Genomic DNA, 16,552 nt, shown 5'->3' on the forward strand with positions numbered 1-16,552 from the left:
TCCAATCAGCGCTCGGCTTGTAGGTCTCGCGGCGGGGAGGGGGGTGGACTTAAAAACAAGCTGCAGCAACACGCACAGTTTCAGAGTGTGTTTGTGTGTGTCTGTGTCTGTGTCTGTGTGTGTGGAGAGTTAACCGTGGTTGAGCTTTACGTGACTGAAACCGGGAATAATTTATTAACTTCAGTTCCAACCTGGAAACGAGCGGACTGTTTGAAGTTTTACCCTCCGAGTCGGTGAGTGTTTTTTTTTTTTTCCCCACAGGGTTTGTCCCTCCTCTTAATCCTAATCCGTTTACACACAGGTGGAGCAAAGTCCAGAGAAGTTCAACCCTTTAACTGCTTGGGTTTATATTAAATGTGGTCGATAATGTAGCTTAAATGTTGAAAGTGCAATTTAAATAGTCTGAGTGAAGTGTAAAAGAATTAATGCTTATAATAAAGATTATTATTTCTAGGTTAAAGAGGTCGAGTAAAATCCTGGTTTAATCTTGAAAGGTACAGTCTGGATTAAAGTCCCAAACGTGGGGCTGAACAAGCAACATTGTGGCTTTTTGTAAAAGATTAACAGATCTTCATAAATCAGGTACAAATAGAGCTTGAGGTCATTATGTCATAAAACAATAGAGAGTTTTGGTATAACGTTTCCAATGTGATCCAAAATAATCCAGATCGTAATCCATATGCGAAAATGTCATCTTGATTTCTAAACAACAAGGTCGATGGCCATTAAAACCGAGTATTCTGATTACTGGGAGTTTTTCTTCTGTTAAACTCTAGGTATCCAAGTGCAAATATGCATTGTTTTGTTGTTGCATAAACCAGATTAACAACAAATTTTACTGGGAAATTGGTTCAATTGTGCTCTTGTGTATTAGCAGTTGCATTGCCAGCGTCATGAGACTTGACATTCTCATTTGAAAAGTTACAAAAACAGTTTTAATGCGATGAATCATTATATCACAAAACACTGGGATGATTTTATAAAGTTTCCAATGTGATCCAAAATAATCCAAATCCTGAAAAAACATTCATCTTTTAGCTTGTTGGTTTTAAACATGAGCAATTTCTTTTTGATTATACCTTCAAAAGTCTGTAAATAAGGCTTGTTTTACTGGGAATTTGGCTCAGTTATATTGTATTTGTCATCGGCGGCCTCATGAGACTCAACATTGTGATTTAAAAAAGTAAAAAAAAAAAAGGAAAGAAAGCATACCAAGAGAGGTAATCAACAATGTAATGAATACAAGCTGTGATATTAAGGCAAAAAAAACTGTCTCAAATAAAAGAAAGGCAATAAAATTGAGCTCTTTTGACCTTTTTTTTATCCTTGGTAATGCCTGTCTTAGTCTCTTGCTTGGATCAAGGACGTACCCACATTCTACTGTGAGTGTAACCGAAGTTTCGGCTGCCCGGGGCAGAAAGGGCCGTAGTGGAAGTCATGTGGAAGAAGAAAAAAAAAGGCTGCATTGTGTGGACCGACTGGTTGTGATGCCCAGACTTCCAGGATCCGAGGCAACCGGAAAGCAACTCAAGCTGCTGTTAATATATAATTTATATTAATTCCTAGTGACAGTTGGTTGATGCTTTTTACAGAACAGATGAAAAACGTCGCAGCCGTCCTCCTTAAATGAAACATTTATGCTCATACAGTTATCAGAAAAGGTTGAGAGGTGATGATCTATGGATGACGTTGTCCTCTGCTCTTAAACAAACTATTAAACCGCCCAGATTTGTGTGTTTCAGACACAAAGACTGTCCAGCTTCATTTCAAGGTTAAAAAAAAATGTAACTAGATCAGGGGCGTCAAACACGAGGGCCCAAAACCAGCCTGCAAGAGGCTGTAATCCGGCCAACCCGTCAAAGAAAACATTGATTTTTGTTTTCCTCCAAACAAATTTCTTAAGCGAAGCGGACACAACACAATACTGAAACTCTAGCTGAGACGTCGGCGATGCTTCCATGAAAGATACCGACCTCGTTGCTATTAAACTAGAATCAAAGCCATGCGGTCAGGGTGAGTTTGTAAAAACATGCATAATGCGACAGGGTTTTATTGAGGGACACTTTACTGTATTTTGCACCAGAAGGTTTCAGTTAAATTGACTTTGCATTGAGATTGTCGGCATTTCTGGTAGTAATTGTTTGGTTTTGTGAAAACATCAACATTTCCATCACATGTACTCTGCGGCACAACATGGGAAGACTTATAAAGCTTAAATTTTTAAGGTTATTATGGCACTATTTTACCAGTCTGGTCCACTCAAGATACAATTGGGTTGCATGTGGCTCCTGAGCTGGTAAAATGAGATTAAAAAGTGGGCCAATCTGGAGAAAGATGATGATTTAACCCAGAGAGTTTTCACATCGGTGAAGAGCTGCTGCAGTGTCACGAGTTCCATTCAACATATTGTGATAATTATTCTGAGGATAAATGTGTCGGGATCAGTGTTTTTGGCATCAACGCAGGCTCGGTGAGAGATCTAGTCAGACGGTATCTGGCTGACTTTGCCAGCTTGATTTCCACATGCTGTATCACACTTGTTTTTGTCTGGCTGTGTGACCGTGTGTTGCATGGACACTCCAGTCTCTCTGGGATAATCCAGAATGGATGCTCTAATAATAGCTCTTTTTTTTTTTTTTTTTAATCTATGACCTGGTTCGTTATGATTTCCGTAGAAGAAAAAGCAGAAAAATGTCCTTTCTGTTGTGTTTAGCTGAAAATGTGTAAAATGACTATGCGGACATAGATTAACACACGTGTTTCTGCGTCAGACTGTTTCCACAGATTAAAAGTTGTGTGTTTTCTGGTTTACGAGATAAGACAAAGTTGAGCTTCAGGTCCTGGTCTCAATGCACATGAACAGAATGTTTCTTCCCTGCGTGTGCCCGACGGCCTCGGTCTGAACACATGTCGGGACAGTGCAGCGAGCGGAGGAGCGGTGTGTGTGTGTGTGTGTGTGTGTGTGTGTATAGCTTGGTATCTGGTTCAGCCAGTTTGTAAGTACGGTGATACGTCGTCCATGGAGGCACAGCTCTCATTGTGATCTTTGTAAATCCTTCGTCTGGATGCTGATACCCCCCCCCACCCCACCCCACCCCACCCCACCCCACACACACACACACACACACACACTCCAACCTCAACAGTTTTGCTCCCAATAGCCAATAGGGCGCCCCGGTTAAAGCCCTAATCTCTCCCCCACTGGCACAGTTCTGACAGTAAATCCTCAGCGGATGAGGTCCAGATAATGTATCGCTGGTGTGTCTCACGGCTCGATGTTCTGTTGCAGTGAGCCGTTCCAGCGGGATTCCACCTGATCCGCTTGTCGCCCGCCCCAGGAGACTCATGACCCCGCAGCCTCCGATGTGCCGGTGATATGGGAGAGTGGTGGACGAACGAGACATCTATGGGTAATTGTCCTTTAGTAGGACGCGATGGCTGAACTATTTCAGGAGCTTTTTCTGGGCCCGGTGCGAGGTGGCCCACATCTCTGCTCTCATTCTGTGCACAGCAACCCAGTTGAAGCTCCTCAGTACATCACGGCTGACTTTTTTTTAACCCTCCCTGTGTTTTTCAGAAAACTATGAGATCTCCAGCATCTCGAACGTGAGCATGTCCCCGTCCAGACAGAACAACCTGATGTCGGTGGGCTCGCTGCCCCTCTCCAAGACCTCCTACAGCCTCATCAGCTCCTTCTGCACAGAGGAGAATGTGGCCAACTGCACCTCCTACATCAACCAGGTCAGGAAACGCATCTGCTCAGTTTTAGCGGTGAAATGAATCTTAAATGACTTGGAAGAGCCCAGAGAACATTATAAGTGTCACCAGCTCTCATGCTTCTCTACGGAGCTGAGGTCCGAGTCCGGACAGTTGTCAGTTGAATGTTATTGGTCGGTTTGCGCTCGAGGGGGCGGGTTTTAGCCGACGGGTCAATTGAAGTATTCAAGTATAATCCCCTGCGAGTGTGTTTTGGGTGGAACTTTGACATCTCTGTCGTTCAGGAGCAGAGAACATGAGGGCGAGTTTCCTTTCATACCTTTCACTGATGGTTTTTGTCATAGACAGTAAATTGTATTGTGAGGAGTCGCTCCCTAAAACCTCCTTAAGGCAATGACGCAGGTTCTTTTTTGGACCACAGGAGCTCTCCTCGCTGGGCCTCTCCTCCTCGTGCATGGAGGCCTCCTCGCCGGGCGGAGCCGGCCTGAGCCCGGTGCCGGCTCTCAACGCCGTGTACGAGCTGCTGCGCATCAACAAGCGCAATATGACCAGTTTGGAGGAGCTGGAGAGGGAACAGCTGAAGAAAAGCAGCACGCTGGAGCTTATGCATTCCAGCAACTCCCGGCTGAAGGCAAGTAAAGATCCAGGTGCTAAATTACAGTGGGCTCGGATGAGTTAAAAATATATACAGTTTTCAGTGAGAAACGAAACACAATTGTCCGGGAAAAAAATATTTTAACCTTTGATTGACTGTAATCACCACATATCTTAAACATCTGATGAGATCAAGTGAAAACGGAAAACTTTTGTTGCATTTTGGAGGTCCGCTTACCTAATAACGGTGCTCAGAGCCACTGAAAACATAACTTTTTGAAAATGACTCCCAAGGTGGAACTTTCTGAAAATGCTCTCACGTTCCATCTCCATGGAAACGGTAAAACGCAACTTTTTGAAAACCACCCGACTCCGTCTCCATGAAAACGAAACTTTTCAAGAAATGCTCCGTCTCTGTGGAAATGGGTGGGGGGGGGGGGGGGGGGGATGTAACTTTTGGAAAACGCTCCCACTCCATCTCCAAAGAGATGGAGAAAAACACATTTTTGAAAAAAAATCGAACCACATCTCCAACTCGTGGCCTGACATTTACATGGCTGCGTAAACGCAAAAACGATGCATTTTTCATTGGAAATGTGTAAACATCAGCTGAATCAAATTGTTGAACTTACTTCAGAAGCGTTTTGTTGTTGTTTGTTATTGATTACAGTATTTCAGATCAAACGTTTTCATCTGTGCGTTTTTCTTCCAGGATCAACTGGAATTGTCTTTAAGGGAGAAGTCGGGTCTTCACGAGCTGGAGCGGCAGCTGCAGCTGAAGCTCAAGACGCTGCAGAGCTGCTTGAAAACGGAGAAGGAGGAGGTAGGTTCCCCTTCAAGCTTCACGGATGCTCTCTGTCGCGTTTGGTTTTGGGAACGTTTGTTTGAATGTGACCAACCGACCTGGACAGGTTCTGAAGCTCCAGAGCATCATCGCCCGCCGCGCCTCGCAGTACAGCCATGAAGCCAAGAGGAAGGAGCGAGAAGCAGCCAAGCTCAAGGATCGCCTCAGCCAGCTCTTGGTGGACAGGCGGGATAAGAAGCTCGGTAAGGGAACGAGTCTCTATTACATCTGGAGGGTTTTAGATCTAGAGCTGACGGTTTGTCCCAAACAGCCATTGAGATGCTGAGCTGTCTGGGCCGGGCGGACGGCAGGAGGAGCCACTGGAAGACTGCAAAAACCACCGTGAGGTAATTGCGAGACGCCACCTTGTCGCACGCTAACCAGATTGTGTCTGGACCGTAACGTGGATCTGTTCCCGAACAGTCACGAAGGCGAGATGTACAAGTCCCTGCTGGGTGACTACGAGGCCAGTCAGAGTGCTCTGATGCTGGAGAACGCCGAGCTGAAGAAAGTCCTCCAGCAAATGAAGAAGGAGATGATCCACATCCTGAGTCCAAGACAGCCCCCAGCCAGAGGAGCCTCCGCCGACGACAGCCAGGAGCAGGTTTAGAATTCACACACACTTAAGGCCCTGATTACGCTGCAACATTCGCGTTCACACAGCGACATTTTGAAAATGATGTCAATTTACACTCAAACGTCAGAAACACTGAAAACAATGTAAACATACCCAGGATATATCTCCGTTAACTTCCCCAGACATGTGCGATACTGATTTTTAAAAAAATGAACACGAAGCAGGTTATCAACACCGGAGTTCAATCCAGGCTTGACTATTATTATTAAACTCGTTATTTTACATGCAACCCAAGTGGAGCTAAACAGACTTAGGAACAAGTGTTGTTATTGTCTAACGACTTGCTCATGTACAGAAGATGGAGATGGCTGGAGATGGGGAAATAGTCTTTTCTTAATCCAGGCTGCTGGTTCTTGTTCTTTAAATCGCACAAAACTTCATGCTTGTTGGCAATTTTGGAGGTTTGTGCATAGCTACACAATAAAAAGCTGCATTTCACTGCTCTGAACGAACAAAAAGTTGTCTTTTTGAGATTAGATTAAATTAAAGTTGATATCTTTGCATGTGATTATATATATTTGTTATCTCCAGTTTGTTGCTAATGCACATTTCTGATTGGCCCTTTGACAGTATTTTAAATGTAGTTAAAGATTTCATTATCTTCTAATAATTAAGGCTTCTTTCACTGGGCCACCTTTTTTTTTTTTCTTTCATTTTTTAATATTCATTCAAGATGATAATTATTTCAAATATGATGACCTGTTCTTCCCTACAACATTACACTATTTCTGATCACAAAATGCAACAGTGCTACATAAAAATAAGGGAAATGTGAAAGAAATTGCATAAAAAGAGCTCATAATTTGATTGGAGTACAATATTATTGGGTACAATATTATTTAATACTGTTTTTAGCATCTGCAGTTTGTCTAAAAGAGCAAAGTATACGCTCTATTCGATGTTTCAATAACTCTCGATGAACCAGCAGGGTGTGACATGACTGTGTGTGTGCAGAGAGAGTCAGACGGTGAGGATCAGCCCGCGGACGGCAGCAGGGAAGCTCTGGACCAGTCGTGCGAGCACGCCAGGGAGCAGCTCACCAACAGCATCCGCCAGCAGTGGAGGAAACTGAGGAAGCACGTGGAGAAGCTGGACAGCCAAGGTACGTACACGCCGATCAGGACGTTCCGCGTCACAGCAGTACTGCTGGGAAACGATCGTGAGCTCATGACGCGTTTGTTCAGTCTCTCGGGTGCAGGATCAGATGGAGACCAGCAAGGAGGTGGTACCTCGGGAAACCCACGAGGAGAAGATGGAGAAGATGAAGCAGGAAGTCCAGCAGTGCAAAGAGTTCATCCACGCTCAGCAGCTGCTCCTCCAGGTCGGTGTCAACCTGCTGTTGTTTTCTCGCTACCTCATCAACGAGCTCCTGTATCTACGAAGACTCTTACTACACCAACCTTTCAGAACCATTTAACGTAGCGGTGTCAGATATAAGGAAACAACCAAGCATGCACCAGAAGAGTCCAATTCGGCCAAACCGCTGCGCAAATTGTAAAAATTTCTTTGTACTTGTGATGTTTGTTTTTTTTCTTGATGTGCTGCTTTGTCTTTTCAGATCTTAGTATCACACAATCTCTGCGTAAATGGTGCCTGAGGTGTGTTTAGCTCGTAGCCATTTGGTCCAGGTTATTATAGAAACACTTGGGTTTGAAGTTCCCGAGCAAGTGTAGCGATGATTACATGCTTCTCTCCAACTCCCCTTTGTTCTTCCAAAATGTCCGCAGTCCCGCTGGTAGCGGGCAGATTAATGACTTTCAAACAAGTTGAAGACCTCTTGAGGTTTCTTGTTCAAGCACCACTGAGTGGGGGGAAAAAAAACTCATAAATACAGTCGAGGTCAAATTCCCAGTAACAAGACTCAACGCTCGTTGAAGAGTGTGAATCGGAAACGCTAAATGTGGCGTTTCTCCTGGGTTTTGTAGCAACAGCTGAACCCGTCCATCGACGACGAGACGGCGTCCTTCCTTCACGACTGCTACACCCTGGAGGAGAAGGAGCGTCTGAAAGAGGAGTGGAGGCTCTTCGAAGAGCAGAAGAGGAATTTTGAGCGAGAGAGGAAGAACTTCACCGAGGCTGCCATTCGTCTGGGCCGGGAGGTGATGAAGTGTTCTGATGTCATGCTGCAGTTTCGTTCAGATCGTAATAGAAGTTAACTGGATCTTGTTGTGGTCCACAGAAAAAAGCCTTCGAGGAGGACCGCGCCTCCTGGCTGAAGAACCAGTTCCTCAACATGACTCCATTCACGGACCGCAGGAGATGCTCCCTCTCCGACGGTCAAAGTGCCTTATCAATCAGTACGTCAGTGTTGTCCAGAGTCTCCAGACGTCTCTCTATCACTCTGAAGTCAATCATTAACATTCTCAACAGTCACACATGTGCCTCTATTTCACAGTCTTCCAATGTTAACCGTAAGCCGAGTCAGACAACACGACATGTATTGTTATATAGGGATGTATTCTGTCCTGAATTCACTCGATCATCGTGATATGATGACCAAATTGTTCAGGATTCAAAGCAGTAAAGCAGCCACAAACTATGATGCTCCCTCCACCCAATCAGAATCAGAAACTTTATTGTCATTGTTATTAATAGGATAACCGTGCTGCACCTTTAGGGTGGTTTCTGGGGTGCAGAGCCAGTTTCAACACACCACGACAAAGTTTTCAAGTGAAAATGCAAATCCTTTGTTGCGTTTTGGTTGTCGGTTTATGCAACAGTGGTGCTCAGAGGCGCTTGAAAAGCGACTTTTTAAAAACGGCTTCCAAGGTGGAACTTTTCAAAAATGCTGTCTTTGTGAAAACAGGAAAAAAAAATTCTACTTTTCTGAAACGTTTTTTTTCCCCACACTGCACATGTGCGTCAAGGCCTTGGTAAATAGTTCTTCTGCACATGTGCGAGTAAATAACATTTGCCTCCAGAGTGTCATGACTCCCAGTCCATATTCTCCTGGGACTTGGTAGTTTTAATAGTTTAGAGTCGCCATATTAACAATCCGAATTGATCGTATGTCCATATGAATGTCTGTGTGCTCGCCATTGTTAATGTTTATAGCATGTTGTTTCTTTGCGTGTATGCGTGTGTTGTTTCATTAAAAAAACAAACAGCATCCACTAGTGGCCCAACATTAAAACTAAATTGTTTTCAGCATTTCTGCCGTCTCCATGTAAATGGACATCATTTTCAAAACGTTGCCATGTGTATGAAACTTTTAAATATTCAATTCAAAATCATGGATTATTACAGTTGTTTGTGTGGCTTTATGTTTAGGATTTTTTGTACTTGTGACTTAGACTTACATTTTATAACCAAACATTTATGAAGATAAATAATTCTAAAGGTTTCACCTATTTTGTCTTGTCTTTGTGCCTTGAGGTAAGACTCCTTGTACTACTGCATTGCAGGAAGTGAGCCGGAGATCAGGATGTCTCCAGGGAAAGCTTGGCGGGCCAAATCCTCCAAATGCGCTCCTTCACAAAGTGCTGCTGTGCCATCTCCTGCTGACAGTTACCGGACTCTCCGCCTCACTCCAGACAGCAGGTGATAGTGAAATACTGCACTGTGTCTCATGCTGTGTATAAACGCCACATGATTCGGACATTCGTCGTTAATCTTTGCCCGTTTTCAGCTCCTCCAGACAATCGAACCGGGGCCGCTGGCAGGTTTCCGGCACCACTGAAGATCTGGATAGTCTGGTCAAATCAAAAAGCCGACTTCAACACAGCGATCTGAGTATTTTCTCTCTGGGTGAAGATGAGAACAGCCTCTCATAAAAACACACATTTTAGTTTCCTTCACGTTGGACTTGAGCATCGACTTGTAGCAGAACTCCCATTACCATGGATAATCACCAAAGCTGATCGAACAAGAAAGCACTTTATCGGATTTGTTATAGTTTTGTTTTTGACACAGAAGATTTTAAGCCATTGTCTGACATGTTATTATTACAAATCCCACATACATGTTAGTGATCTTGAAAGTAGCTTTACTGTTTACATTGATCTTTGATTGAGGTGTATATTGATATTACATTTTAATCTGTTTCTCTTCTGGTATACTAATACAATAAAAATGTTTTTAACTAGTATGGTTCATGTGTTTGCCTATAAATACACCAGATAACTGAGAAAATGATGTGAAAATCCTTGTGCAGCAGTCAAATACCAAAGCATCTACCTTTTATTTATTGGGATATAAATAAAATGAGCATAAGTGCCGATTGACGAAAGAAGAAAAATACATACTATTCAATTTTTTAATACAGAGTTTGAAAATAAAAGAACACATTTTGAAAAACAATTGTCTTATTGTTTAAGTAGTTAAAAAAATGCACAACAGTGGTGACTCACAGATCATTTTATAATCTTTAAAAAAAAAAAAGTCTGTCTGAGCTAAAATCTTCATTCGGGACTCCGCATTGTCATTTATCCAGGAAGGAGGCATCACGATGCAAATTCAATCGATCTGATTGAAATTGCTTTGAGATGCCTTCACTTTGGATTTTTTTGGGAAAATGTACCCACAAGCAACTCTTGGTTACGGTGGCCCAGAAGGTTCAACGCAAGTGTGCAGTGGTTTGAAGAAAAGACTTTGTTTCCAGAGGACAATAACTTCTGCCATACTATTTTACAGGAGAATTTAGAGAAACATCAGTAAAACAACCACAATAAGTGATTGTAAGAAATGCAGCAGTGCTTTACTAAACTCTCCCATTACAAAGCCTGTTCTTCTGACCGCCGGGCACTTCCATTGTTAACTTCCGTTGTGGATTTTGCTGGTGCGTTAAGGTTTTGTGGTTGTGTTGACCTTTCTGTACTTGTTAACCTCCAGTTGCAAGTAAGCCTGTAATAATGGCCAATAATGTAACTAGTTGGGCATTTTGGTAACAGTTTAACAATTATTACATTATTGAAAATTAAATTTTTTTCAGATAATTTGAAAAACAACTATAGGTTGTTTTTTATAACAGTTTTTGTACAATTTGCTTATCAAGAGGTCGTTCCAGACATGTCCTAATCACAGTATGATAAAATACAAACGCATATAAAACAGAAAAATCTTCCTTATTGACATCATTGTCCAGTTTTCACGTTACTGGCTGTATAATATTAAAAACGTTTTGAATTATTGGTTGTGTGTGATCTGGCGCCTCCTGGTGTCCGCCCACGTGGGCTGCAGCCGGAATCGTGACGTCATCATCCGGGCTTCTCTCTCCAACGTCCACCGCCCAGCAGCGTCCAGCTCCAAACACTCCGAACTCCTGCAACTATGTCGGGCTCCTCCAACCTGGTGGCCATGAAAAAAGTGGTCCAGCAGCTGCGCTTCGAGGCCAGCATAAACAGAGTGAAAGTAAGTCCCCGCTTCCCCGCACTTTGTCCGGTTCCCCGGTGAGAGAGAAGCGCCTCCGTTACCCGCTCCGCTATCCGTGTTAGCCGCGGGGCTAGCGGCGGAGTTAGCCGGAGTCAACAGGCGGAGGAGCGGGGCGTTGTTTGGCCTCAGATGGGGAACTCTTTCTTTATTCACAGCTGATTTATAGGCACCAGCCGAAGATCAACAAGTTCGGGCTGTGAGCGAGACATTCCTCGAACTGCCTGAAATCACACCCACATTAAGAAAATAGCCCCTTTGTTGTGGGAGTTTCCTCTTTATTTCTGTCAGTTCCGCCTCGTTATTTCACTCGTCTAGAGGTTTGGCTCAGTGAAACTTACTTAATGTAGAAATCTGAGAACTTGCAGATAAAATTGCTGTAATCGAGGATACAAGATTAGAGCAGGTAGCAAAATAACTATCAGCGCGAGTCCGATCCGATTCCATGTAAACTCCCTTACCATTCGATTTCAGTAGAAATGGAATACAAAAGCACACTAAACAATAATCCCTTTTATTCTGTATGAAGTATCAAGCTGTACGAACAAGATACGTCGGAGAAATGTTATACATATATAGGTATATTTTTGATGTAGTTAAGCCGAATTGGAAGATTATTAAGACATCATTTGAAAACTTCTCAGCCTCTGAATAATAGATGAATGGTTGTTGTTTTCTTTTCTGCACGTGTGTGAGCAATGGCAGGTCCCAGATTACTGCATGTGCTTCTCATTGACTTAAACAGACAAAGTGTACAATTACTACACCATCATCTGGATACTATGAGAGTATTAGGGCCACTCATGGGTAGTTTCTTTGTTATTAAAGTGGATTCTGAAGGATAGTCGAGCCAGTTCATCAAACTGCCTGCAAGGCATTTTGTAGAAGCAGTCACATGCTCCGGCTATTGTAATCCCAAAACGTTTTTTCTTGATATTGTATTTAGACTTTTTTTCTTGAAGTGCATGATGGGCAAGAAATCTGCCTCCGATCATTTTCTTTTCCGAGTGGGCCTATACCGCGAAGAAATACAGTTAAAACAAAGTGGTTGTAAGACAAAATCCCAGCTCTGACAACTGGCCCCAGCGTGCAGAGTACAGTGTTTTCAGCATTTTACGGACTTTACACATTCTCAAAGCGATCAAAATGCCAAAATTGTGTTTCCAGTAGACGAGATGTCGGAGTCTTTGATGAACGCTAAACCACTTTTACAACCACAATTATTTATAAAAACCAACGGAACACTTGAATTAAACCTAAAACATATTGTGGCGTCCAAGCGCAGTAGCAGCGTTTCAGAAAACTCGTGTGTTTTCTCCCGTTGCCACGGAAACGGTGCATTTTCCAAAACTATCCGTTTTCAAAGAGTAGTGTTTCCAGTGGCTCCGAGCACCGTTGTTGCGTAAACGGGACGGTCAAAGGCAAAGTTAATAAAGTAATGCAGCGAATTCTCTGTGCAGAGCACATTTTAAATACTGCGACGGGCACAAATACTTATTCTCGCCGTTTTAAACCAGTTTCATGACTGTTTGGATTTCGAAACGTTGTCCCACATGAAACCAGAATCCTCAAACAGTCCTGTTTCAGTTGATTTGATGAGTGAAAACGGTTTGAATCCCCCCTTTGTGTTTCTGCAGGTCTCTCAGGCGGCCGCCGACCTCCAGCAGTTCTGTCAGCAGAACGCCCTGCAGGACCCTCTGCTCACCGGCGTGTCCTCCAGCACCAACCCCTTCAGGCCGCAGAAAGTCTGCTCCTTCCTGTGAAACCAACCACTGTGTTCAATGGTGAGGCCAGCATCGCTTTCGTTGGGGTCCGCTTTGCACCAAGTCAAGTTGACTCTCCTACACTACTTAAAAATAACTGCTTTTCTTTGACTTCATGAAAATTTGGAAAACCGCAATCAAGAAATGTAGACTTTTAATAAATTTGACAGTTTAACCGTTCAATTTTAGAAACTCTTTACCTGTCCGAGCAAACAGCCGTTTGAGTCTGTTTGGCCAGTTTGATCAGTTTACATCACTTTTTTTTTTCACTCTATTTACCATTTAGCTAATTATTTTTCTCCACCTGTCAAGAATTTATCCATCAAACTGAGACAAAAGAGTCTTCCCACATTGAATGAAAAAAAAAAAAAAAATCAAAGAAATCGGTCGTATATTTTAGTTTTTTTGTGGAAAATATACACATTGTCATCACATATACTCTAAACCACAGCGAATGAAAAACTTTACAGTTTAAATTTAAAGGTTGTTATGGTGCTATTTTACTTTTTCCGGCCCACTCAAGATGAATTTGGGCTGAATGTGGCCCCCTGAACTAAACTGTGTTTGACACCTCTGGTGGTGAACATGCTGCCTTATAGGGTTTGTTTCTATTGAATACCCTCAATGTGGTCCAAACCCTGATCTTCCAGGTCGATGTGTGACAACATCCATGCTAAAGGCTGCAGAAATCCTGTAGTCTGAGAAGTGACAGGATAAAGAGAGACACTGTTGCAGGTAGATATCAGATAGAGCTTGAGCATAAAGATTCTGTGAGGGATTTGATAGTTTTTGTAGCGTCAGCAGTCCAGAACGTCGGCTGTAGTTAGACGTCAGAGACAGTAGACACCAATGGGATGCGACGGATCGCCGGTTTATTGATCCCAGAGGAAATTTGAGTGCTGAGGTTTCTTACGGCCGACGTATACAAGTGACGTTGTCAAACAACTCACTCAGTAAACTGTATTTGTTTGACGCACATGCCTCTGGCACACTTAAAGCTGACAGATTATCTTCAGAGCTTCCAGATTAGCAGTCTGTGGGGACGGAGCGACGGGCGGATCAGGCTGATCTGAAACCTCTGACATCCAGGCTTCTGCTCTTCTCTCTGCTATTTAAGTTTGTGCTGTCATCCCGCCGAGCTGTCAGAGCTCCAGAAGAAAGGCTGCGCAAGTCTCCCGAGTCGCGCTTTCGGAGATTTAAAAAGAACTCGTTCACCCCACTGCGAGCAAAACGATTCAAGAAGACTCGCAGTGGGTTTTTTTTTAACAGATCTGACAGTGCGTGGCTTTTGCAGTTAGAATAGAGCTACAGGAAGGATAGCAATGGAAAAAGAAAGATAGTAGTAACCTGCAAGTGTTAAAAAAAAAAAAAGTTGGAGAAAAACTCCTGAGCAATTGTTGGTTTGAAGATTCTCCACACCTTGTAAATCCAGCATGTAGTCCAGAGATCTGCAACCTTTATAAATACTTTTCAACAAAGGAAATGAGACTACAGCTACGAAACATGATTATAAACGTATAGTTTGACATCAAAACTGAATTTATTTGAATGAATTTTCAGTTTTCAGTTGTATCCACAGTTTAAACATAAAAATCAGCAGATTGCAATTAACTGTGAATTTATGCTGTTTTGGTCTTTTACATTTTAGCCTTTTTGTGCTGTCTTGGCAGGTTTTACCAATTTCTCAACGTGTTGAATGAATTTAAAAGATTTGCAAGATAAAAATAACATTTTAAGGGTTTGTCTGACTGACACACTACAATTCTGGATCATTATGAAGTAACAAAAGAACAATAATACTGACAGACGAGGGCCCTGTTTACACTACAACGTTTCAAGTTAAATAAAACACAAGTTTTCCATTTTTACTTTAAAACGTTGTGGAAACGTTGGCAACAGATGAACTGGTACTATATTGACTCACTGCTGCCAACTGATGGCGAAATGTGGCATTACATAGATTTTTCCACATATACAAGTGTGTATCTACAGTATTTCCACTGTTTTCACGCTGAAACACCACAACAATTCAGTACCGATTCGTGAGCTGCTAGCAGAACATACGTTTTCCTTTATTATTCTGTGCGTGTGTGTGTGTGTGTGTGTGTGTGTGTGTGTTGGCAGGCCTTTGTTCTGATGCTACAGGGAAAAGTCGACCTCAACACTGCTCCTCATGCCAAGCCATCCTACTGCCACAGGATCCCTCCATTGTACAACACTGGAGTCACATCCACACCAGAGAAGAAGAAAGCCTTTTTTTTTTTCCCAGCCACCATAGATGAAAGAAGACCATATTTTAATTTTATGGCACAGTGTGATTTTCCAGTCAATTATCGTGCCTTTTCTATTGTTCTATTTTAGTCATCACTGTTCAGGACTTTTTTTGTATTCAAGGAATAAAAACAGTCTTTACTACTTTGTTTCTATCTTCGTTGTTCTTATCAAAGACCGCAGCAGTATTTTTCAACAGACCCGTGAGGATTTCACACACAGGTGAGGTGAAAAAAAGTACTTAATCTATTTTTAGGCCAGTTGCACAATCCACTAGACTCTACTGTTAGTCATGATTGACGTAACACTGAAGACAATGGAATAGATAGTTTAATCTGTGATCTAAATCATCTAAGAATTGTCAATTTATCATCGTTTTCTGTAATAGTTGGACTTCCGTCATTTTGTATAAGCAAAATCCGAATGTACAGAAGCGTTTTATCACAGTTCCGTCTGTCTTGTGTGATATATATTATTACATTAACGATAAATATGCTATATTTTTTATTCAGCCCTCGTAAATCACTAACATCCACCTGAGACCTTTGGATGGAATAGATTTGACGATTGTAATATTCATTCATGTACTTTCAGTGTTTACATGAGCTGCTGCTGCTTTTTCCCTTGTATTACAAAATACATAGCAGGGACTCATTACACCACCATGTGGTAGAAAGTGGTATTACAAGACGACATTCCAGGGATAGTTATTTAGCTCATTAACTTTAATATCTGAGCTACAAAAGGCATATTTGAGATGATTTTGTCAAGTCTGTTGGATATTCTTTCCACACTCAAAGACAAAGAAAAGTACTTTCAAGTATTAAAAAATAAGGCCAAGTCTACAAGTTTTCATAAGTTTACTGTTGGTTGTCACCAGCAAACCAACATCTAATACTTTCAGTGGTCGATGATTAAATGGTCAAAAATAATAGCTATGATATGGGGATCTTAATTTGATGATTTGACCCATAGTAAAGTAAGTCAAAACCCTATTTTTTATTTTAGGTATGCAGTTTTGATCATGATGTACTACATGTGAGGCAGCACCTCCTGTCAGATAGTAGAGGGCCTGCACGTCTAAAATTACAGCAAATAAAACAGGAATTATTAAATATGAATAAGAACGTCTGCATAAAGAATGTCTGTGGTTGTTTGTCTGTTTTTCCTGTGATGGACTGGCGACTTGTCCAGGGTGTGTCCTGCCCTCGTCCATAGTTGGCTGGGATTGGCTACAGTGCCCTGCGACCCTGCACAGGATGAAGCAGTACGGATGGATGGATGAATAAAGAAAACTGAACAAGGACTGTTCAATAGTTTTCAAAATCGTTAATAATCAAAGAACTACAAGTCTATATT

General features: G+C 42.3%; 2 protein-coding genes across 3 annotated transcripts; both read left to right on the forward strand.

Moving 5' to 3' along the window:
* The first annotated feature begins 76 nt into the window (after positions 1–76).
* Positions 77–10,160, forward strand: ssx2ipa (synovial sarcoma, X breakpoint 2 interacting protein a). 2 transcript variants are annotated; one of them, XM_080475969.1, is made up of 14 exons: positions 77–233; positions 3,290–3,410; positions 3,578–3,741; positions 4,139–4,348; positions 5,024–5,134; positions 5,223–5,358; positions 5,427–5,502; positions 5,579–5,759; positions 6,747–6,894; positions 6,977–7,113; positions 7,718–7,891; positions 7,972–8,089; positions 9,197–9,332; positions 9,421–10,160. In XM_080475969.1, the coding sequence occupies exons 2-14, from the start codon at positions 3,377–3,379 to the stop codon at positions 9,563–9,565; spliced, it is 1,770 nt and encodes a 589-aa protein (XP_080332095.1). In that variant the 5' UTR covers positions 77–233; positions 3,290–3,376; the 3' UTR covers positions 9,566–10,160. The 2 variants fall into 2 exon arrangements, with proteins under 2 accessions (XP_080332095.1, XP_080332096.1); XM_080475970.1 differs by lacking the exon at positions 9,421–10,160 and having other exon boundaries at positions 78–233; positions 7,718–7,899; positions 7,979–8,089.
* Positions 10,161–10,986: 826 nt separating this feature from the next.
* Positions 10,987–15,337, forward strand: LOC308117296 (guanine nucleotide-binding protein G(I)/G(S)/G(O) subunit gamma-5-like). Its single transcript, XM_080476069.1, has 3 exons — positions 10,987–11,141; positions 12,797–12,943; positions 15,047–15,337. Exons 1-2 carry the CDS (start codon positions 11,061–11,063, stop codon positions 12,920–12,922), a joined length of 207 nt encoding a protein of 68 aa, XP_080332195.1. The 5' UTR covers positions 10,987–11,060; the 3' UTR covers positions 12,923–12,943; positions 15,047–15,337.
* Positions 15,338–16,552: the final 1,215 nt, after the last annotated feature.

The sequence above is a fragment of the Lipophrys pholis genome, assembly GCF_963383615.2.
Source record: "Lipophrys pholis genome assembly, chromosome: 1".
Lineage (NCBI taxonomy): Eukaryota > Metazoa > Chordata > Actinopteri > Blenniiformes > Blenniidae > Lipophrys > Lipophrys pholis.

What these genes read in the sequence shown, in the direction of transcription:
- ssx2ipa (XM_080475969.1), top strand. Translation starts at nt 3,377, where the DNA reads ATGGGAGAGTGGTGGACGAACGAGACATCTATGG. An exon ending in TGAAAACGGAGAAGGAGGAG is followed by an intron (nt 5,135 to 5,222) that starts GTAGGTTCCCCT and finishes CGACCTGGACAG; the next exon opens with GTTCTGAAGCTCCAGAGCAT. An exon ending in CAGGCGGGATAAGAAGCTCG is followed by an intron (nt 5,359 to 5,426) that starts GTAAGGGAACGA and finishes TGTCCCAAACAG; the next exon opens with CCATTGAGATGCTGAGCTGT.
- LOC308117296 (XM_080476069.1), top strand. Translation starts at nt 11,061, where the DNA reads ATGTCGGGCTCCTCCAACCTGGTGGCCATGAAAAAAGTGGTCCAGCAG. An exon ending in CCAGCATAAACAGAGTGAAA is followed by an intron (nt 11,142 to 12,796) that starts GTAAGTCCCCGC and finishes GTGTTTCTGCAG; the next exon opens with GTCTCTCAGGCGGCCGCCGA.